We start from the raw sequence: 24,319 nt of genomic DNA on the forward strand, positions 1-24,319 counted from the left end.
TAATTTGAACTGGTTGATTGGCTATAGCTGGAGACCAAGAATTATTTTTTATATTTTTAATTATTTTTTACTTTTGGGACCTCCAACTTAATATCACCATGATATTAAGTCGGAGGGTGTACAGAAAAGCAGTTTTTACTGCTTTTCTGTGCACTTTCCCAGTGCCGGCAGAAATTAACGCCTACCTTTGGGTAGGCGCTAATTTCTGAAAGTAAAATGTGCGGCTTGGCTGCACATTTTACTTACTGAATCGCGCGGGAATAACTAAGAGGGCCATCAACATGCATTTGCATGTTGCGGGCGCTATTAGTTTCGGGGGGGATGGATGCGCATTTTCGACGCGCTATTACCCCTTACTGAATAAGGGGTAAAGCTAGCGCGTCGAAAACGCGTGGCCAAACGCGGGTTAACAGTGCGCTTCACCGGAGCGCACTGTATTTTATCGGCCTGTAGGTGAGGTTCCACCAATGACCTGTATACAGGCATTATCACCTCATTTTTTTCTACTAGCTATGCATCTCCCTCTGGCTCTGGCCTTATCATATAGTTTCTCTGCCTTAAGATTATCAGATATGATCACTCCAATGTCTCTCTCCTAGTCAGTGCGCATTTAATTTATTTATTAAAAACAAAAAAAAAAAGTAAGATTCTATGCTATGCAAAGGTTCTAGGCGGTTTACAAAGCACATCCATAAAATTTATAAAAGACACAAAATTGTGGTCAGAAAATCTAAAAATTTGACAAAATACTCAAATACTGATTTCCTCCTAGGGATTGTAATTTTCAAAGCGGTGCTCAGGCACACATTGTGACACGTGCGCCGGCGCATGCCCAGGGACACATCAATTTTATAACTTGCACATTATAAAACAGCCTGAGCGAGTGTACATGGGCACCTAATTTTAAGTGGGTGTGCAAATCCCGATTCTACCATGTAAGTGGTATGTTATAACGGGCACACGATCACACCATTGACAATTTTACCAGTTCATCCACCAATTCTCCCCACTTAAGAGCTAGGTCCCCCAAACCTCTCTGGTTTGATAGCCTGTACTCCACCCACTTACTCCAGACCCTTTAAACCCCTCCAAAATGACTTTTTTTCTTTTTTTTTTTACACCTTTCACCTCCTCCATTACAGAAGTAAACTTATGCAGCAGTGCATCTGAGCACACACCAGGGCCACACCCCAAAATGTCCACACCTGCCCAGATCATGCTCAAACCATGCCACTTTTTGAAATCAAGCGAAATGTGCATGCAGCGGGAGATACGCGTGCATCAGGATGGCTTTTAAAATTTGGTAGGCACGCGAGCCCGACTTGTGCGTGCAGTGGGCTTTTAAAATTCACCTTTAATGGGCTCCAATGTTTCTCTAAATAAAAATGCTTTAAAATGTTTCCTGAAGGTTTTACAGCAGGTTTCCTTGTGTAGTGTTATCAGGTAACACTACACAAGGGCCCGCAGCTGGAAAAACTCTGTCTCTTGTATCATCAAGCCTTATTGATTTATGGCTCGGAACTTCTCGTCGGCACTGCCTAGCACATCGCAAATTTCTTGACGGAAAATAAATCTTTAGTAAAGAGCTAATATATGCTGGTGCTGCTGAACTCATAGCTTTGTGAATCAACAATAGAAATTTTAAACTGGATCCCTCATTCGATTGATAAGTAATGTAATGAATATAGAACAGGGGTGATATGATCAAACTAGGGTGTACCAGTAAGGATTCTGCCAGCTGAATCTAGTGCAACTTGAAGAGCCTTCAACGAGGTAACAGTCAAGGCTGGAGTGACTGCACAACTGTGCAGAAATTCTCAGGTTCAAGATAAGGTTCAATTTATGAAGTATCCTTAATTTCCTACAAGGTTTTTGAACCACAGTCCTTATATGAGGTTTAAAGGAAAGCTCTGAGTCCATTTGGAATAACATCCTCAAAAGTAAAAAAAAAGTTAGGAAAGGGGTACTGCTCAATCTGATTAACTCTGTCTTTCGCAGGTTAAGAGATATCGGCTACTGCACAGCCAAGCTTTTATAGCAGTGAGGAAAACAGACACAGTATATAATCAAAAGTTGTCTTGATATCAGATGAAACTGGGAAAAATAAATTGATCATCATCTACATAGAAGCGATAATATAAACCAAGCCCTGAAAGAAGTTGACATCTAGTTTGCAAGTTAATATTAAAGAGGAGAGCAGATAAGGAAGACCCCCTGAGACACTCCGGTCTTCAAGGGAAACCACTGAAAGGTTTGCAAATCATGCTAACTTATTGAAACTTGTCAGAGAGATATGGCTGGAGCCAAGCTAGAATTTTTACAGTTAAACCAATCTGTATCAGCCTAGAAAAAAAAGAATATTGCGGTCTAAAGTATCAAATGCTGCCAAGATGTTAAGGAGGATCATAATAAAACCAGTTCCTAAATTGAAACCTCGGCAGATAATATCCAGACAATATCTTATTAGGTACTCAGTACTATAGTTGGGCCTGAATTCAAGTTGGAACTGGTTAAGAACCCCATATAAATCAAGATGTTCTTGCAGCTGCTTAAGAACAGCAGCCTCTATAACCTTTGTGAAAAAATGTATAGAGGAAATTGGATGGTAATTGGCCAGCTCCAAGGGATCTGCAGCCAATTAAAAAAAAAAAAAAGGCCTACAAACGCTTGTTTCAAAACAGGTGGTAGCAAACCAGATTCTAGCAAATTATTTACTAAGGACGTGAGAGGCTTGCTCAAGTTCTCAACCAAAACTTGCATGGTGGCTGAGAAACCCAGATACAGGGCACACCTAGTATTCTTCATGCTCTTCACAATGGGGCAGATTTTAAAAAGTTGCGCGAGCGCGTACTTTTGTTTGCGCAGCAGGCGCGAACAAAAGTACGCCTGATTTTATAAGATACGCGCGTAGCCTGCCTCCGTTCCCTCCCAGGCCGCTCCGATTTCGGAACGGCCTCAGAGGGAACTTTCCTTCGCCCTCCCCACACCTTCCTCTCCCTTCCCCTACCTAACCCACCCCCCCGGCCCTATCTACCCCCCCCCCTTACCTTTGTCGGCAAAGTTACGCCGGCCCGGGGGCTGCTCCGGAGGCCTCGACCACGCCCCCGGGCCGGCGCCACGCCCCCGGGCCCGCCCCCAAAACACCACGGCCCGCCCCCAAAACGCCGCGTCAATAGGCCCCGCCCCCCGACACGTCTCGGGGCTTTACCCGCGCCGGCGGCCTATGCAAAATAGGCCGCCGGCACGCGCAGGCCTTTGAAAATCCGCCCCTATTTGTATAACCTCCAATTTAGTCATTGAATCAAAATGATCCCACGCTTGTGGGAGTTGATCACTATGCAATTCACTGGGAAATGAAGTGGAAAGGAAGTGAGAACAGAGATCAGTTTCTTGCCCACATTGGGACAGATTTTAAAATCTGCGCGCGCAGGTTACATTTGTGCGCACTACCCGGCGCGCACAAATGTACACCTGATTTTATAACATGCGCGCGCTGCCGCGAGCATGTTATAAAATCCGGGGTCGGCGCGTGCAAGGGGGTGCACACGTGTGCACCCCCTTGGCTTTCCCCGTTCCCTCCAAGGCCACTCCAAAATCGGAGCGGTCTCGGAGGGAACTTTTCTTCTGCTCCCCCCCACCTTCCCCTCCCTTCCCCTATCTAATCTAACCCACCCCCCAGCCCTACCTAAATCTCCCCCCCCACCTTGTTTCAATTATTTACGCTTGCCTCTGGCAGGCATATCTTGCGCATGCCGGCCAGCTGCAGGCACGCCATCCCCCGGCACAGCCGCTGTGCTGGAGGCCTCGGTCCCGCCCCTGGACTGGCACCACGCCTATGCCCCCTTCCCGCCCCTTTTTCAAAGCCCCGGGACATATGCACGTCCCGGGGCTTGCACGCGCCGCCGAGCCTATGCAAAATAGGCTCAGCGCACGCAAGAGCAGGTTTTCAGGGTTACGTGTGTAAGTTATGCGCATAACCCTTTGAAAATCTGCCCCATTGTGTACCATTCCCTTGGATTTCTGCACCCTAAATACAGAACTCTACTTTTTTGCACTGAATCTTTGCTAGGGATATGCAGCCCCAAAATCTTCAGGTTAGGTTTTTTTTGTTTTAGGTTGTTTTTTTTTAGTTTTGGGGAGGATTTCTTTCTTTGGATTCGGTTCATTTCCCAAACAAAAAACAAACAAACATTAAACTAGGAAAAAAAGACCCGAAACAAAAAAAACCCCAAACTGCTAACATTTTTTTTTTTTTTTAAAGTGCCTTCAGTGGACCTAACTGGGCTGCTCCAGGGCAAAAAGTGACCTGGGCCTGGCACTGAGGCCTGGTGCCAGAGCTTGACAATGAGGCCTGTCTTGGTGCCAAGGCCTAGGCCTGGTGCCAGGGTCCAGATCTGAGAGCTGGTCTCAGTACTGAGACCTAGGCTCAGCATAGGAGCCAGGATTTATGGCCTGGTCCTGGTGCTGAGGCATAGGCCCAGGTTGGCCCCAGTATTGAGGCCTTGGTGTGGCACTGGGGCATAGGCCTGAGCCTCTAGTGGGCTTGCCTGCTTCCTAGAACTTGTTAAATGATGTCATCCACATGGAGGATGAAGCCAGAGGGACACCACTTTGGTGCCTTCCACTGGTGCAGCCAGTGCCATATTGATATACGGCTCTATATTTCTATGGCTGATTATTGGTGCTGTCCACTTCAGAGGAAGGTACCAAAATGATGTCACTCTAGCACCATCCTCCAAGTGGACAGTGACATTTTTCAAGCACCAGGACACAAGTAGGCCATAGGAGGCCTGATTAGGGCCTGTCCTCAATGCCGGAAAGAGTCCTCAGTGCTAGTCCTCAGTACTGGGTCTAGGCACCAGTCCTGGTGCCTAGACCCGCACAAACCCTTTCTTCCATAAATGGTGCGGCCTGTGCTCCACTACCATGCATACGTGCACCAAGAATTGTGCTCCATCTCCAATCTCTTCTTTAGGAAATACCAAACAGATTTTTTTTTTTTTTAGCATTTCTGTTTTTTTCCCTTATCCCTTCCAAAGAATCCCCTTTTTTTTGCCATCTCAGTCTTTCAGACCCACCTCTATACTTTCTTCTTTAAATAATATACCTGAAAAAAATCACCACCTCACTTTATTGTCTGTTATTCTTTTCTTTGCTTTTATGTTTACTATTCTATTTCCCCACTTTTTTTTAGCTTTATTCTTTTCTATACTTATTATAGGAAGTTTAATGATGGAAGTTTGGGTTCTTAATATATATATTATATACCCTTGCAGGTTTTAGCCCAGTTGGTAAATGGATTAATTAGGCGATGTATATCAACAACAGTGCTACATACATCCGCTCTGGCACTCACTCTAGCACAGATCTAAACACTCTGAGATAATGTATATAATCGGTATTTTATTGAAGGTAAAGTTGTATCGTTTCTTTTTATTGATATATATATATATATATTTTATTTTTTTTTTCTCTCAGGTTTAGTTTCTCACAACCATATGATATATGCCAAGTTAGTACCTAACTGCTCAGGTCCTTTCCATTACCCACTTACAAAATGAGATGTCTTGTACCGTGGCCTGTGATGCAAGGCCCATCAAATGCCTCTCCGATGCTGAAGTCTCCTCCTTTCCTCCGCATAGTCTGCTCCTCTGATCTCACGTGTTGGGGCTGACTACTGCCAAAACTCTAGGCTCAGCCCCTAGTCCTTTTATCATGCTTTCCATGCAGTGAACAGTAAAGATTATGTATCTGTTGATTCAACAGTTGGGCCTGAACACAAACCTACATCCCCTTAAATGTCAAGGCACCCAGTTTGTCCCGGGTTATTTGGGTCAAAAGAGACCAAAATGGTTCTTAGCTACATTGCATGTTTGTTGATTTCTTCTCCCATACCATGGGGGTGTAAGTAAGGCATTTCAATATGAGGCCATTTGTGATTGCTCCCATATGATAAGGTCTCTTATTAGAACACAATTCTGCAGTATCATCAGCCGATCAATATCTGGCAATCACTTCATCTATGACTTCAGTCATGGCTATTTGCCTGGTTCCAACTCAACTGTCTATTTGCTTTTAATAGCAGTGTCCACTTACAGGAAACAAGTCAAAAATAATAATAACTGGAATCATTGCGAAATTGTCTCTCAGCATGGGAAGTCCCAAAAAATACAGCCTTTAGTTTTAGAGAGAGAGAGGCCTTAAAAAAGTCCAGTATTTTAGGGGCTTTTGGTACATAAATGGGACACCTCACGGCTTCCCTATCTTCCTGTCTCTTTCCTATCAATTAATTAATCTTCCCCTAAAACTTACCAAAACATGCCCTTATTATTTTGGATTCTTTGTACTTTTTGAATGCAAATAGTTTTGCTCTTACTTTTTCAGCTACCTCTTTGGAAAACCATACCAATTTATTTTTCTTCTTATTTATATTTAACTTCCTGATGTGAAGATTTGTTGCCCTTACTATAATTCCTTTAGTTTAGCCCACTGTTCTTCACTTCATCTATATCCTTCCACCCTGCCAGCACCTCTTTAGGATATTTCCCCATTTTACCAAATCAGTGACTGTGTGACTCCTCTCCAGCTTCATCATCAAACCATTCTGTCTGGTGATCACTAGTGCTCAGGTGGGCATCTATCTGAACATTAGAAACTAGAGATGTGAATCGGAACTGATATCGGATCCGATTCTGGTTCCGATTCACATCTATAGAGATGTGAATCGGAACTGATATCGGATCCGATTCTGGTTCCGATTCACATCTCTATAAAATAGAAACACTTTCTCCATTTGTAAGTACTAGGTCCACTATCACCGTCTTTCCTCATGGGTTTCATCATTTGTTTGGGTAGAAGGGTCTCTCTACTTCTAATTAAATCCACAGATGGGAAAAGCAAAACCTACCTTTCATCAACTACTCAGTTCCCACATTTTTTAACTTTTTCATTCCTGCAGCCAAGAATTTTTGCTATAAATGTTTAAAAGCCTTAGACAATTGTACTTTCTAAGTGTTGGACGGGATATCAACTTTTAATTTTATTCTGATTCCTGTCTCCCCTCATGTTTATGTTCCCAGTCACAGTGTTGGGCTACAGTAAGTCAGTTACTCAAACAATCACGATCAGTAGGCTATCATGTCTAAATGCTGCATATGTATAGCAGCTTCATGTGTCTTTGCTACATACCTACTAGGGTACAGGCTATTGCTCTCAGCAAGCACAGGAAGAGTTTGACTGCCAAACATTGGAAATGCATTAGGGATGCTTGTCAGAATTCAACTCAACTCACTTTTCCCTGTGTACAAACCTTCTAGGTCATTAATAGATGGCCTTAACTCCTACTGTTGGGTTTGCCAGTTATAGAGGGGCATACCATTCTCAACAGTACCTCCCACACAGGATTGCTGAAGTGGTAAGCTCCTAGTGCACAAAGGAAGGGCTAGGTCATTGTACAGTGTGGTCTTTTTGATATGGGTTTGGGAGAATGAGGGGCTGTTTCAATTATCTGTGTTTTGAGTTAGGGCCTCTTGGGCTAACAGTGTTTTGGGAGAAGATCCCTTACAGTGCATCCCTGGCCTGTTAGGATTAGTTCCCAGTTTTGGTATAGAGTCTTTTTTTCAGAAGTTTTGGAGATTTTTGACTGAGGTGAAAACCTGGTTCCTATTGGAGTCCGGACATTCCCAAATCTGTTGCCCAGAGGAAAGATGCTGTTCCTGTAACCCTTTCACTGTCAGAAAGGCTCAGTGGAGAATCATTCCCTCAGAGGAAGTTTGGACCTTGAAAGTATTTTTCCCCTTTTGGTTTGTGAGGCTTCCTGACACTGAAACTGGGTTTCTACAGCCCTACTTCTTCCATCTTCAGACCTTTCCCCAAGAGAGGTCCATCAAGAGGAGTTTGGATTGACAGAGAGAAGAGACTATAGCTTAGAGACCCATCACTGGATCTCCACCCTTTGGGGAAACAGGATACAGGCTGGGGTTTGGAAGAACTGGACCTGCTTGAACCTCAGGTACAATTTTTCAGGAATAAGGGAATCCCCCTCACACCTAGGATTTCCCTGCCCAACTGGGACAACTTATCCATACACGCCAAAGGGGTAAGCTCTATCCCAGAAGCTAGCACCAAGGATACAGAGATAGAGAAGAGAGAGGAGTTCAGTGAAAAATGCCAGACTGGACCAGTTTTTCCTAACTGATTGGACTTTATTTATTCTGAAGAAATCGCAGTAAACTTTAATTTTGAACACCCAAACTGTGTCCTGTCTGATTCCTGCAGCATCATCAGTGAGAAGGCACAGAGGGAAGGGAAATCCATTTACACACCTTGTCTTTGAAGGTCATCCTTCCTCCCAAAAGACAAGACCCCACCCATAGAGACAAGACAAGTGGTGAACGTGACAGTTGGATTTAGCCCCAGGATAAATACATTCTTTTAAGGCCTCATTAGAATCCAGTCAACCACAAGGGGTGCATGTGAATGATGGCAGTGGTGGTGTAATGAGGGAGAGGGAGCAACTAGTACAACTGGACTGGGCCCCAAACAGTGAAAAGGGTTCCACCAGAATCAGGGTGTGTCTATGTATCCCAATCACCCCGAGCTTGCATTGCTCCCATACTATGTGGGAACCATACCAGCTCAAATTGACAGTCGTTCTGGCTCTCCCTCTCTGGGAAGTCATTGTCATTGGAGATTGCAGGGGATGTCCCAGTGAGGCCTGCATCAGGGCCTAAATGATCATTGCTTCACCACTGATCTATTAGGAGGATGAAATGCCATGTGAATAACCAGAAGTTATTTCTATGCTATTTCAAAGCAAAAAGAAAATGGAAATGATCTGATCCACAACAGTGATTCACAGAATACATATCTGGTAGTCTCATGCTTCTGGATCAATTTTGGAATGTAAGAATGCAAAACTCCTGGACTGAAAGGAATTTGAAATTATTTTTTAAATCATACCCATCCTCAAGCAAAAGGATTTTTAAATGTCTGGGCAATAGATATCTTTTCTGGGAAAATCTCTTGTTTTTCAATAAGCAAAAAACACATTACTATAACGAAGCCAGGCCAGATGATAGATAGCCTCTTTGAAAATAGTAGTGTAGGCCATTTGGTCACTTGTATTATCGACCTGGCAGGATGTGAACAAGAAAAAGGTGTACAATGAAAGTCTGCATGAAAAGGAATTATCCCAAATCCTAGCAGCACTAGCTGCAGCACTAATCACAGCAGAAATATGTATATGTAATTTGTTTCAAACTAAAACGCATCCACTTACTTTTTCAATGAAATCTGGTATCATTGTTTTGCCTGCAAGTTGCTCTGAGGATACAACAAATTCTAACTCCAAGCTGTATCCTTCATTGTTCACGTCCGTCTTCTCATTTCTAAATGGATTAAAAAAAAAACCAACATACATACATACCTGATTAATAACACTTGTGATAATTTGAAAAAGTGATTCAAACATTCAAGTAAGACTTGTTACCAGAGTAGCATGTAGACCAACGAGCTTCACAAGACTTTTGTGTAAAGTATTTGATTCAGTCCTGAAAGTATCCACATTGCCATCCACTTAAAAGCTACAGTTTTCCACCACTATTCATACATATAATGTGGCCGGCCTTGGGAAGCCTCTGCTGAGGCAGCTGACTATTTAAAATATTTTATAGTCTGCAAATCCTAATATGTTCGGTGCGAATTACAAATTCTTACGTGCATAATATATAGGGACCTTCATTTTCATTTTTCATTTTTTAATTTTCCCAGGAATTTATCAGGGTTTATTATGACAAAAACAAAAACAGGAGAATATCAGTGGAAACATGTGACTTGTTATCTTTCTAGGTAAATATCAAAGTTTATTGTGGTGGACAGAAGGCAGTACAATAAACCAGATGCTCCCACTCCCCAATTCAGCAGCATCACAATCTCTAGCCCCAGCCCCTGCCTAGCATGTCCCTCTCTCTCCCCACACCCACCCCACTGCAACAACATTCATCCTTCCTAGTGCTGGCTCCTGGTATCTCCCCTCTCCTCCGGCAGCATGCTGACTGAGGCTCTCGTGCCCTGTAGCACTGCACTTCTTTTTCATGGGGCCCAGGGAGCCTGTGGGAAGCTCTTCTGGTGGGTGTGGCCCATTTCAAATGCTGCATTGGTTATATAAAGCAGCAGGCACTTTGGCTGCTTGGTGGAAGGGGGGGAGATGAGACTTGAAACACCACATCAGTGGCACTGGAAGGCAAGCGCACTCGCTGGTGGGGAACGGGCCTTGAAATGCTGCATGTGTTTTGGCCCATACTGGCTTCCAGCAGTTGCTGGAGGCCTTGAGATGCTGCATCTACATCTCTGGAGCTACTCTTTAATCAATCTAAAATTAGGGTGAAAATAAGTTTAAACCAATTGTCACTTTTGGAAATATCCAGGAATTTATGAGTGAAAATCAGTATAAACTGAAACCAAAGAACCCTAATAATATATAAAACAATACCTTACTACAATAAATAAAATACAGTCTGCATGATACACAAAAATTAGATCAGTAAGGTACATAAAGTAAAATTCAACCTGAATAATCCTGTATAAATAAATATTTTCATTTTTTACAAAAAAATTATATAATCAGTTTCTAATCTCAGGTCCAAAAATATGGCCAGCTAGATTTAGAATGCTCAACCGTAGGTAACTAATCTTATCTGGCTAATGGTAAGAATCAGTACTAATTGGCTTAGTCCTCTAAAAAAGTTAAAAAAAAAAATAATACACGCTGGCAAATTTCCCTCTCACCTGCTAAATCTTTCAAATAAAATCATCTCAAATCTTGTGATTCCTCCCTTACCCATTTGTTCTAAAAGAAATGTTAAAAAATAGGCCTGACAACCCCTGATCCTCCTCCCACCCTCAGAGCCCCTAATAAAGTTTTAGTTGCCGAGCAGACATTAGGATGCAGTCTTATCTCCTACTGGTCCAGTGTTACTCTAATACTTGGTACTGACAAAAAAACGCTGGACACCTAAACATGAAGAGGTAAGTCTGTCTCCTCCTGCCATGGTGGCATTGGCAGCTTTTGTAGGGGGTTCTGGGGGTGGGAAGATGCTCAGGGTCTGTCATGTTTACTTTTTTTTCAAGACTGGGTGGGAGGAAAGAGGGTTTGTAACAAAGGTTCATAAGGTCTTTATTTGATTGGATTAGGGATGTAGAAGGTTGGGATTGCAGCAAGGTTCATGGGTGACTTTGTTTGATAAACCTCTAAACTAGGTGGGGGAGTCACTGTGGCATTGCCCTTGGAGAAATATGGGGGTTGGAAGGGGAGAGAGTCCCTTGATGTCTATTTGGGATTTTGGATGATGTTGATGGTATCAGAAGTGCTTGATGGTTCTGAAAGAGTGCCAGCATTTAGACCACGGATAAGTTGAGAAGATCCCTAACTGTCATCTCTATTCAAGTGTTTTGCAAGCTGATGTATCTCAGTGTTGTGTGCCTTGTCAACTACATGACGTTACTTGAGAGAACTGTAGGATGACCATTACCTGTGAAAATAATTCTGCAGAGGTGAAAGTGGATAAATTGTTGATGTTTCTGCTATTTGTTCACAATGGGCCTGGCTTACATAAAAAGGACTGATGCAGTCAGTTACCCTGACATTATAGTAAAACCTAAGAACTTATCCTCAAATGAGATGCTGTCATGGTCAGACATATTGACTATGGGCATTCCCTCGGCAGCAGTGGTACAGGGCTCTATGGCAGAACAGGGCAGGATCTTCTGCCTAGCTGACCACTTTCTCCTTGGGTTGAGTCTGCAGATTCTGGTGGTTGGAAGGACTTCTCTGGCAGGGTGCATGGCAAGCTGTGGTCATGGCAGGCAGTGTTCAAGCAAGGTTGATGCCATGGCAGGAGATCAAATAAAGGCAAAGGCCAGAGACAGTCCAAGTAAGCAATGAAGATCAGTCTGAGGAAGGATGACTGGGAAGGCAAGGTAAAAGCAGGACAGGGAACAAAGTTCGACAGAGATGCAAGGCTGGGCAGAACAAGAGCATGGAAAGATAAGTCAGGATCAAGGTAAATAAGTGCTAAATTGGAAAAGGGATGCAAGGCAGGGTACAGACAGGCTAGATAGGCCACTAGGAAGCCTGGACAAGACAAGGGCAAAACAGGGACCACCGAGACGCGATAGGCCATGAAGAAGCCTATGCAAGAGACAGGAACAAGGCACAGAAAGGCTAGGCCCCCAGAGACCTAGACAGGCCACAGGAGAGCCACAGCGGGAGGCCCAGCCAGGTCAAGACAAGAACACAAGAATAAGGCAAAGTATATACAGACACAGGCAAATAGGAACCAATGGTAAGACAAGGTAAATACAAGACAAGACACGACAGGCAACAGACAAGGAGGACCACCGGGAGGCCCAGATAGTAACTAGGGAAATTAAAAAGGACAAGAGAGGTCCAGACAAGAAGGCCTAAACAGTCCACACTGGGAATAAGACAAGGCAAGAAGGTCACTAAGGCTATGCAGAAACAAGGCAAGGTTGGGCAAAGCAAGGAACTGAGGTGACTCAGTGATGAGGTACTGCAGAATCTGAGGGAGGTTCTTATAGGGCTGGCCTTGCTGCATCATGCAGTCTTCAAGGTGGTGGCTAGAGCAGGGCAGGGTATGGCCCAATGAGGGCCTCTACTGGTAGGGGGGCTGCCTATCAGCCAAAATCCTAATAGATGTCAAGTGATCTAAAGAAGAAATTATTTTGCATATGATAGAATAAATATCAAAGTATCAAAATCATTATAAAGTGAACAAATGTTTAAATGTACACTGCTTTCTTAATTCAAATTGTAGTATATTAAATAATGTATTATATTACATTAGGAGTAGGCAAGTCTGTTTTTCAGGTTAACTACAATAAATATGTATGAAGTAAATTTGCATGCAGTATATCCATTGTATGCAAGAATATTTCATTCATATTCATTATCAATACCCTGAGAACTTTCAAAAGTTTACTGCTTTGATGTTAATTCGAATTGCAGTATATTAAGTAACACATTACATTACATCAGGAGTACGCAGGTCTGGTTTTCAGGATATCCACAATGAATATGTATGAAGTATATTTGCATGCTCTGCCTCCACTGTATGCAAATATGTCATGTATATTTATTGTGCATATCCTGAAAACCAGACCTGTTTTACAAATATTACATTAGAAACCATTTGATGAGTGACATCTAAAATAACTTCAAATGTCTTGGTATTTTGGAACCTTACTATTTGGCCTCTCATTTAACCTCTAGTGATATGTTAACCAATGGGAAGGTCATGTATTGGGTGGTTTACCATGTCTCCATGTCAAGTAACAATGGGAAGAGGATGCTCTAGAGGAAAGATATCCGAGACTTAAACAGTGCTTATTGAAAGTTTTTAAAGGGAAGATCCAGGGTAGCCATAAGATACCTGGGGTATCCCTAGTCTCTCACCCCCCAAGGGGAACCTACTAGGAGATCAGGATTTGGTCTGCACAGATGGAAAAAGGGAGTTAGACCTCCATAGAGTGTTGCATTCCAAAAGGGCTAAAGCTGGGAATGGGGGAGTCCCTTGCTGCTGCCCCAAGGAGCAATTCAGAGTTGTTTTGGGAGTATGCCACACCACTGAGAGAACTGTAATGATGAGACTATGTTTGGAGCGAGATCTGAGTGCAATGTGAGTAATCCCTCCCTCTAAAGGAGAGAGTTTGGCAGTGAAGAACAGTAATTTTTATTGTAAAGTACATGAAGAACATATTTGGAGGACGAAAGTATTGCTATTTATTTAATTTATTTATTAACTTTTTTATACCGCCATTCGTGGGTACATCATGGCGGTTTACAATATAACTGTTAAGGTGGAAAATACAATAAACAGGGCGGATGAGGTGGAGCAGGAGAGAAGCAAAGGCGATAGCAGCAGCATGAAGAAAGGCAGGGAAGAAAGAAACTGATAGGAATGCAGCAACTGGGGGCGAGAAATGTAGAAGGGTGGACCATATAAATGGTCCAGGTAAAAAATATTATGTACAGGGTATACAATAAAAAATACTATTTACATGATTGAGCAAGACAGATACACATAGAGAAAGGTTATTGTCAATACATGAAATGGAGGGAAATTGCTATACATGAAAGGTTAATGGCTATACATAGTTATTGACTATACATGGTTAAGGGCTATACATGAAGGAGGGAATGGAGGGACGAAATAAAGATGAACGACGGAGTCGGGTGAACTTGGATCTAGAAAAAATTAACATTTTAGGCAAGGTTGGGAACAAATAATAATTGGACGTACATAAAGGGTGCTGGGGGAGGCAGAAGAAAACAAATATCAGAAAATTGATAACAAACTGAGGTGGGTAGGGTAGTCCTGTGAATGGCATGAAAACATTATAGTGACGTATACTTTGTAGATGTAGTATCCAAGGGCTGGAGCACATGCTAAATTTGGTCTGGTTCAGGGTAGGCCTTTTTAAAGAGCCAGGTTTTAATGCCTTTTTTAAATTTGCTGCTGTTTTTCTGTTGAATTGTTGTTAAACAGTGCTGTGAACTCTGAATAATTCAGTGAATTTCAATCTGACTGCTGGAAACCCCAGAAATCCTGGAAAAAATAGTTCAGCAAGAATGAAACCAGTTATCCCTACTGCTAGGTTTAGCCACTCAACTTAGGTGGTTAGTGCTGAAAATCAGTACTAACCCATACCTTTCTAACCCTGGTCCATCCAGATTTTGAACAGATAAATTTAGCAACCAAGTGAAACCAGTGAAACATGATGGCTAAATTAGCTGCTCTAAGCAGACAGGTGACTAGATTGGCCCCTTTGAAAATCTAACTTGTTAGGTTGCTAAATCCTTTGGAAAATGACCCTCCAAAGCATTTCTCCCATTCTACATATAAAAAAAGACCCTGGTGAATCAAGTCCTAAAAGTAAAGTGGCAGAAGGCCATTTTTTCCTTTGCAGAGTCCATAATATCTATATCCACCAGAAATGCTGAATTAAATTCTAGTTGTTTCAATACAGAAAATAATACAGAAAGAGAATGAAGGGCAGTGCTGGGTCAAATATTTGACTGGTACAATAATTAAAAAGCCTGATGAGAATAAACAGGTTACATTTTGACACTACCAATTGTTTACCAAACAAGCCATGACTTTTAACAATGCTTTATTGAAACATGTTCCACAGTAACATAGATAAACCTGTACTGGTGTCAGCCACCACCAGTAGATGGCAAAGCTACCAGTGATATCATTCTAGTCTCGTAACATCCCCCTCATCTATAATTTAAATTTCTGTGCTCAAAACCTTAACACTTCAGAAACAAAGTATACATAATCTAACAATGTCTGCAATGTTAACTTGTAGAACTGACAACTTACTAGAGTCTTCCATCAGACCTATTTTTCAACCCTGAAAACGTGTCTGCCCAGGCCTTTCAACACACATAGTCCTTAAGCTTTGAGGGTGTCTATTCTGGTTCAGGCATGGCATAGTGTTGATAGCGTTTGCACTTCACATATTGTTAGTTTTTCAGGCTCTCTGGTTTCAGGTTCTTCGGCCTCTGAAGGTAGGCTCAGAGGAGGACATGGCCATTGTCATGGCTGTGGTTGGCTCTCCTGTTTCTTTAGAAGCCCCAAGGAATCTTCTGTTTTGCTGGTACAAGTGTTTATCTACCTCCACTATGTAGGAACAATGTGTCACTTTCAGCAAGAAAGTCACAAGTCTCCATTTTCCTTCTTTAGCCAAGGTTAATGGTTGTACGCACATTGTTTGCTCAACAACTAGATCTGGAAGCTATTTGGTAAGCCGAAACTTTCTGGTCATTGGGAGAATTGTCTGTATTCACCTGGACATTAATCATTGAACAGAGCTACTAATCATGTCTTTTGTAAGTGTTTCTCCAGTCTAATATGGCTTTTGACACTTGGATTTCCTAATAAGTCTCTTAGCTATCTTAATCACCAGTTCTGCCTTCCCATTAGACTGGCTATGATATGATGAGGAGACAAAGAGGTCCATATTCAAAAGGATTTGGCCAGCTAACTCAGAAGTTAGCCAGCTAAATTAATATTTGGTCATGTATCTGGTTAAAGTCTACTGGCTAATAAATTAAGCATTTAGAATTTAGCCAGACAAGTTAGGAGCATTCCGAGGGCACAACTGGGAGGAGGTGAGTTAGCCAGCTACGTTACCTGGCTAACTCCAATATTCACAGTTAGCCAGATGACCTAACCGACTAAATCTGGTCGAGTCAAAGAACTGTCCTAAAGTTAGCCGGCTAACTAATTAAGATAGCCGGCTATATTCAACAGTGTGGCTGCAGTACTGAATATGCCTCCGATGTTGGCCAGATACGTTTATCCAGCTAACTTTGCTCTCTGGAATGTATATGAATATAGACCTCAATATATTCAAATTCATAGTCACTGGCAAACTGAGAATGTTCCTCACTTGCAAACTGTGACCCATTACCTGTTGTGACAGTCAGGAAACCCATGGCGAGTGAACTATGCCTTGAAGCACTCTATTATATTCTTGAGGTAATGTCTGTTATCAGGTCCATCTCCCAAAAATCAGAATAGCAGTCAAACATCACCAGGTAGTCCTGGCATAGCAATGCAAATAAGTCCATGCCTAGCTTGTTCCATGGGAGGGTTGGAAATGCAGGCGTCATGAGAGATTCCTTTGATTAGTTATGCCATGGTTTCCCAAACTATGGGTTGGGACCCCAAATGGGTCACAAAACCTTCAGCTGGAGCCACAAGTGCCTCAAATGGCAGTACTCTGCAGGTGCCAGCAGAAGCAGCAGCATTAGTAGCATATGGCCTGTGATCCAGCATGTACTCTCAGGCCCTGCAGTGGCACTGCCCTTAAATGAGTTTATGTGGGAACAGGAAGCCATGCATGAGAAAAGATCAGGGCTACTGCTTGAACTACCCCAAAAGCCCTGTGCTAACTTTCATTAGTAATGCTGCTGCTGCTATTTGCAGACCACCATGCACATTCAGCCTTCCTCTCTTCGCATGTGAGAAGAGAGGAAGGCTGAATGTGCGTGGACCAGTAGAGATTGCCATTATTCTTCTCTTCTCACCCACCACTGAATCTACCGAAGAGAAAAATGTTGCCCCTATCATCAGCCTGCCCTCTCTTCTCACCAGTCGTCATCCACCTTTGGTCTGGGCCATAAGGAAAATGTTGCTGCTGACTCTGGCCAGGCGGAGGTATGGAGATGGGACTATTTGAAGGGAGAGATGAGATGTAGGAGGTGTTTTAAGAATGGATAAGGTGCAGAGGTATTGGCAGTAGAGGGTGAGATGGGGTACTGACAGAACATCAACTGGGAGATGTAAGAGGAGTTGGGGAGGATGAGAGGGGATCAGTTGGTGGAATGTAAGTGAAAGATTAGAAGGAAGGAGGTGTGGTTTGCAGGTAAGTGAGGGGATGGGGGATAAATGAGAAGAGTATGGAGGATAGAGAGAGAGGGAGGGATGACAGAGGATCAGCTGAGGGTTATAAGAAGGCCTTGGAGGTGAGAGAGGATGAGCTGCTGGGATGCAAAAATGGTTGGAGGAATGAGAGAGAGGGGATGGGCTGGGGAGATAAGAGAAGTGGAAGTTGAGAGGGGGGGTCTGCTGGAGGGGAGGTAGTTAAAAGAGGAGTTCCTCTGGAAAGGGTGGAGATTGAGAGAGGGGATCTGCTGGAGTTTGAGAAGAATAAGAAGGTATGGTTGTTGTAGGGGTGAGGCTGCACCCCTCTTAATTTGTTTTGGTCATCCTTTGGGGTGATGTGAATTTTCAAGTGCTAAAATGGGGTCACATTAGCCAAATGTTTGGGAAGCCCTGAGTTATGCAGATATTCACTGTAGGTGTCACAATCCTGTACCACATCTTTTACCTATGCATTCAAGTGTGGCCAAAATAAAACATCTCTGGTTTTGCAGATTTTCCATGGGATCTTCATAACACCCAGTGCATACTCTTTTATTTTAACATTTCCACCACTTTCTGGTCATATGTAATCATCAGTCCCAAAATTACGTATTTAAGAATATTTTAGTTAATTCTAAAATATAGGGAAAACACAGTTACTTCCTGTGAATCATACTCATGATTTACTGCTGCAGTAAATCACCTAGTGGACATTCGAAGAGGATCTCTACATTCGTAAACCTAGTAATCTCTGATGTTGACAGGAGTACTATCCTTCACATCTGGCCATCCAGCCAAAACTGTTCTCTTCAAGACCTGCAGCACAGCATCCTGTTGGGTGTGTCTCTGTATTTCCTACAGACGCTGGTCTGACACCTGCAGAAATTCAGTAGAGTTAAGCTGAGCAAGCCCTGTGTGGAATCTTTCCTCAGGTCTGATGGGGAAAATCTCATAGCCTGGGGTCTCTGAACTGACTTGATCTGAGGCAGTGCTGCCTGGGAAATACGTCAGCTTTTCCTGTAAGTTACATGCATGTTTGCAGTCATATCATCATATGTTGCAGATGTTTAGGAACACTAAGCAGAGGTTTCTTGAAAATTATATCTATTGGTTTGTGGTCAGACTCCACATAGGCAGAGGCACGGTAAATTTCAATTTGTCTAAATCTCAAAGCCAAAACAGTTTATTGATCTTGTAGAATCCTGACAAGGTTTTCACGGTTAACAACTACCACTGTTAATTCCCTGACACGGAGCATGTTTCGCATAGACTGCATTGGAAGGGACATATATTTAAGACAGAAACATTCAGAGAGGTCACATCAATACAACATGACTTAAGACTCAAAAAATGATAACTTATTGTATAAATCATCAGCACACATATATGTTGACATACAAAGGTAACAATAAGAAATAATAGCCATAACAGCGTGATAATAAAGACTTGAGAAATATAAAATGCTGGCAAAACTTATCGAGATTGTAGTAAACTTCTAAACATTCTAGCAGCATGTATATCTCTATTAAGAGCTTTTAAATGGCTGCACAAACTGTAACAAAAATAGGTCACAAGACCTGAAGTTGTCAATCAAAATGCCAGATCCCATAAGAAATAGAAGCATCAATACACATAGAAACGTACATAGAAACAGAGAAATGATAGCAGAAAAGGACCAAATGGTCCATCCAGTCTGCCCAGCAAGCTTATGGTAGCACCAGTTGTGCAATACAAGTCTCCCCCACAATGGTATCATGAGGGGGTGGCAACTGCCGTGCCGTACAAGTTACCCCCATACTTAGTTTCCCAAACCATTAAAGTCAGGGTCCTTTTTGGTTGTTGTCCGAGTCCAATTCCCCATTTTCTCTTGCCATTGAAGCAGAGAGCTATGTTGGATTTACATCACAAGTATAAGGCTTATTGGTTAAGGGTAGTAACAGCCGCATCGGCAAGTTACTCCCATGCTTGTTTTTCCAGACCGTAAAATTCATGTCCTTGTTGGTTGCTGTCTGAAACTAAATTCCCCTTTTCCTCTTTTCCCCCTGCTGTTAAAGCAGAGAGCAATAACAAGTTGCAGCAATAGTATGAAGGTTTGTTGGTTAAGGATAGTAATCACCACACCAGCAAGTTACCCCCATGTGCTCTTTTCCTCATTTCCATCCTCTAGCCTTTAGGGATGCCCAGTGTTTATCCCATGCCCCTTTGAAATCTTTCACCATTTTTGTCTTCACCACCTTTTACGGAAGGGCATTCCAGGCATCCACCACCCTCTCCGTGAAGAAGTATTTCCTGGCGTTGGTTCTGAGTCATCCTCCCTGGAGTTTCATTTCGTGACCGCTAGTTCTACTGATTTCTTTCCAACGGAGGTTTGTCAAATGTGCATCATTAAAACCTTTCAGGTATCTGAAGGTCTGTATCATATCTTTCCTGCACTACCTCTCTTCCAGGGTGTACATATTTAGGTCCTTCAACCTCCAAAAGTCATTTGATGGAGACCCCCTACTGATTTTTGTCGCCCTTCTCTGGACTGCCTCCATCCTGTCTCTGTCCCTTTTGAGATACAGTCTCCAGAACTGAACACAATATTCCAGATGAGGCATCACTAAGGATCTGTACAAGGGGATTATCACCTCCTTTTTCTTACTGGTTATTCCTCTCTCTTTGCAGCCCAGCATTATTCTGGCTTTAGCTAACGCCTTGTCACATTGCTTTGCCATCTTCAGATCGCTAGACACTATCACCCCAAGGTCCCTCTCTTGCTCCGTGCACAACAGCCCTTCAACCCCCATCACATACAGCTCTTTTGGATTTCCACACCCCTCAGGCATGACTCTGCACCTCTTGGTGCTGAATCCCAGCTGCCATATCTTCGACCATCGTTCAAGCTTCCTTAATCATGTCTCATTCTTTCTACTCCTTCCAGCATGTCCACTCTGTTGCAGATCTTAGTATCATCCACAAAAAGACAAACTTTGCCTCCTATCCCTTTGGCAATGTTGCTTACAAAGATGTGGAACAGGACTGGTCCCAACACTGATCCTTGCTGCATTCCACTTAACACCATTCTCTCTTCAGAGTAGTTTCCATTTACCATCACCTGCTGTCTTCTATCCGTCAACCAGTTTGTAATCCATGCCAACACTTTGGCGCTCACTCCCAAGCTTCTCATTTTATTCACAAGCCTCCTATGCAGGACCATATCAAAAGCTTTGCTGAAATCCAAGTAGATCACATCAAGCGCTCTTTTCTCGATCCAATTCTTTAGTCACCTAATCAAAGAAATCAATTAGATTTGTCTGTCAGGATCTTCCCCTGGTGAATCCATGCTGCGTTGGGTCCAGCAATCCTCCTGACTGTAGATAGTTCACTATCCTTTCCTTCAGCAGGATCTCCATTACTTTTCCCATCACCAAGGTGAGGCTAACCGGCCTATAGTTTCCAGTCTCCTCTCTGCTCCCACTCTTGTGAAGCAGGACCATCATTGCTCTTGTCCAATCACTCGGCACCACTCCTGTTTCCAGGGATCAATTGAACAGGTTGTGCAGCAGACCCACCAGCATATCTCTGAGCTCCCTCAGTCAGGCCCCATGGCATTGTCCACTTTCAGTTTTCCTAGCTCTTCCCATACATTCTCTTCTGTAATCAGAGTTTAGTTTACTCCACCCCCCTCCAATGCCTTGTTAAATAGCAAGAGTCCTTCTTGAGGGTCTTCTTTTGGAACACTGAACTGAAGTATTAATATTTCCACCTTTTCTTCGTCTCTCTCCTTTTCACCTTTCAATTTCACTATACATGAATAATGTATCAAAACACAGAATACAAATGTGACTATATCAGTACGTAATATAAATATTAGAAAAAAGACAAATTAAAAAAATATCTAGCAAACATCTGTTGAATAGAAGAACCATGTATTATAAACAAAGCTATTCCTTTATTTATCTCCAGGCTTTTTTTATGGCACATATTCAGAAAAGTACTGGTCAGAGAGGATCACACCAACATAAAACAAACATAAAATTATAAAAACAGGTATAAAAACAATACAATAATAATCATAATAAAACATTAGGCAGCCTAACAATTCTACATACCCTGTTGTTCAGTTGGATACAACCAAGCCTTCAGTTTCTATTAAAATAACAAGCAATTGGGTTCCAACCTAATTTCTAAAGGAGCTGAGTTATACAACATTGGGCCAAACACTGAGAACAGATAAGACAGCCAAAGAAAACAGACCAATCAATCGCTTTGTTTAAAACAGCAGGATGAATAATGTCTAGCCTATATATCCATCGTAGTTCATGTTGGAGGAGAAAACATGAAAAATCTCTCCCATGTGAAGATGGAGAGCATTGTTCAATAATAATAATAATAATAATAAAATAAACAAATCAATGATATAATGCTGGGCAGTGGTCCAATATTCTATCAGCAGGGAGCACTGAGAGGAAAGGATCACCTTTCTGGTGGCTGAAGAGAATCAGTAAGTACTGCTTGGGGAAATTTTAGAACGTAAAAGTTTTGGGGAGAAGTAAACTGTTGGGGTAAATTTAGTGTGTTTGTGGGTCTGTATTAAATAGCTAGTCAGAAGGCAGGCAAAAAACCCCCAGGAGTTTGTGTGTTTGTATTAAATAGCTAGACAGAAGGCAGGCAAAAAGTAGGAGTTTGTATGTTTGTCTTTCCCTCCCTCCCATACCCACCCCAGCTCATCCTTTGATTTATAGGCAGTTGACACTTTCACATTAAAAAAAATAATAACAATCAGCCTCTTAAACTCAGGATTGCCCCAGGCCTTATTCAAGAGTTTAATCATCCCCCTGTAGGTCACTATCAAATAAATTGTGAATACACTAATAAATTTAAAGGTCCCTAATTGTATGCATTCCTATTCCCATAGCAACTTAAACTAGGAACTGAACAAAATTAAGATGAAGGCAGCAGTCCAGCAGCAAAAGGGGTCCTTCCAGTCTTTTGCATCGAGTGTCATATCTATGATTTTTTAGTCACCGGTGAGAGATTATATGTGTGTACCTGGTATAAAGAGCTCCTGTCTCTCAGAAACGAGTCCGATCCCTGGAGGCTAGAGTGATAGACCTGGAGGAGACGAGGCACACAGAGAGATATATAGATGAGACCTTCAGGGACATAGCAGCCAAGTTCCAACTTCAGTCTGGCAGCCCTGATGCTGCCTTGGAGGAGAAAGGTCTCCTGGTCAGACAGCATCAACCTGGTGCAGCAGTAAATGATCGTGTAGCAAGGACATGCTTTCAGGTAATGCATTGCCCTCTCACATCAAGGATGTCTCTCCCAGGGCTACTGCCCAGAAGGGAAGGGTTAGGTCGGCCATCATTGTTAGTGTTTCGAATATTAGGAATGTCGACAGCTGGGTGGCAGGTGGGTGTGAGGATCGCCTGGTAACATGCCTACTGGTGTGAAGGTGGCAAACCTTAAGCATTAACTAAATAGGATTTTAGACAGTGCTGGGGAGGAACTGGCTGTTGTGGTGCATGCGAGCACCAATGACATTGAAAAATGTGGGAGGGAAGTTCTGGAAGTCAAATTTGGGCTCTTAGGTAGAAAGCTGAAATCCAGAACCTCCAGGAGAGCATTCTCTGAAATGCTCCCTGTTCCATGCAAAGGTCCCCAGAAGCGGGCAGAGCTCCAGAGTCTCAAAGCATGGATGAGTCGATGATGCAAGGAAGAGGTATTCAGTTTCATAAGAAACTGGGGAACCTTTTGGGGAAGGGGGAGTTTTTTCTGAAGGGATGGGCTCCACCTTAGCCAGGGGGGACTGTGGTTATATTTCAAATTTTAAATTAAAAAATTCTTCAGAAAATTAAAAAAAAAGTACATGAAATAAAATACTGCTGAAGGTGGATGATAGAGAATACCGGTTGGTTTTGGTAGAAAACAACGACAGGCTTGCTGACACTCATCTAGGCTATTTAAAATTTATTTTTGCGTTCCCACACATTTTGATTGATATATTCTAGCTTGGGTAACTTTTACGACTCTATTGATTATTGTTGTAGATTTCAATTACCCCAATATTGACTGAATAAGTGACAAGCTAGAGAGATAAAATTCCTGGATGGAATAAATGTATGTTTAATGGAGCAATTGGCTCAGGAACCGGACAAAAGAGGGAGCAATTTTAGATCTAATTCTCAGTGGAGCGCAGGCATTGGTGAGAGAGGTAACGGTGGTGGGGCCGCTTGGCAATAGTGATCATAATATGATCAAATTTGAATTAATGACTGGAAAGAGGATGGTAAGTAAATCCACAGCTTTAGCGCTAAAGCCGAGGGATATGAGGCAATGTTCTTTTGTGGATTGCAAACTGGATAAGAGACAGGAAATAAAGAGTAGGATTAAATGGTCTGTTTTCACAGTAGAAAAAGTTAAACAGTGGATCATACTTGGAGCGGTGCTTTTAAATATATTTATAAATGATCTGGCAAGGGGTACAATGAGTGAGGTGATCAAATTTGTGGATGACATAAAATTATGCAGAGTAGTTAAATCTCAAGCAGATTGTGATAAATTGTAGGAGGACCTTGTGAGACTGGAAGATTGGGCTTCTAAATGGCAGATGAAATTTAATGTGGATAGGCGCAAGGTTATGTATATAGGGAAAAATAACCCTTGCTGTAGTTACACAATGTCAGGTTCCATCTTAGGAGTTATCACCCAGGAAAGAAATCTAGGTGTCATAGAGGATAATACATTGAAATCATCGGCTTAGTGTGCTGTGGCGATCAAAAAAGCAAACAGAATGATAGGAATTATTAGGAAGGGAAAGCAAAAAAAGCAGTGGATGTCATAATGCCTCTCATACAGAACATTACAGGAAGGCTGGA

At 42.4% G+C, this 24,319-nt stretch overlaps 1 protein-coding gene across 2 annotated transcripts in view; it reads right to left on the reverse strand.

The window, feature by feature from the left end:
- RFTN1 (raftlin, lipid raft linker 1) overlaps positions 1-24,319 on the reverse strand; it is a 355,139-nt gene that overhangs the window by 149,878 nt on the left and 180,942 nt on the right. For both annotated transcript variants that reach the window (XM_029589243.1, XM_029589244.1), the window contains exon 4: positions 9,281-9,389. In XM_029589243.1, the coding sequence (XP_029445103.1) occupies positions 9,281-9,389 (109 nt within the window). The remainder of the gene's footprint in view (positions 1-9,280; positions 9,390-24,319) is intronic.

This window comes from Rhinatrema bivittatum, chromosome 2 (assembly GCF_901001135.1).
Source record: "Rhinatrema bivittatum chromosome 2, aRhiBiv1.1, whole genome shotgun sequence".
NCBI classification, from domain to species: domain Eukaryota; kingdom Metazoa; phylum Chordata; class Amphibia; order Gymnophiona; family Rhinatrematidae; genus Rhinatrema; species Rhinatrema bivittatum.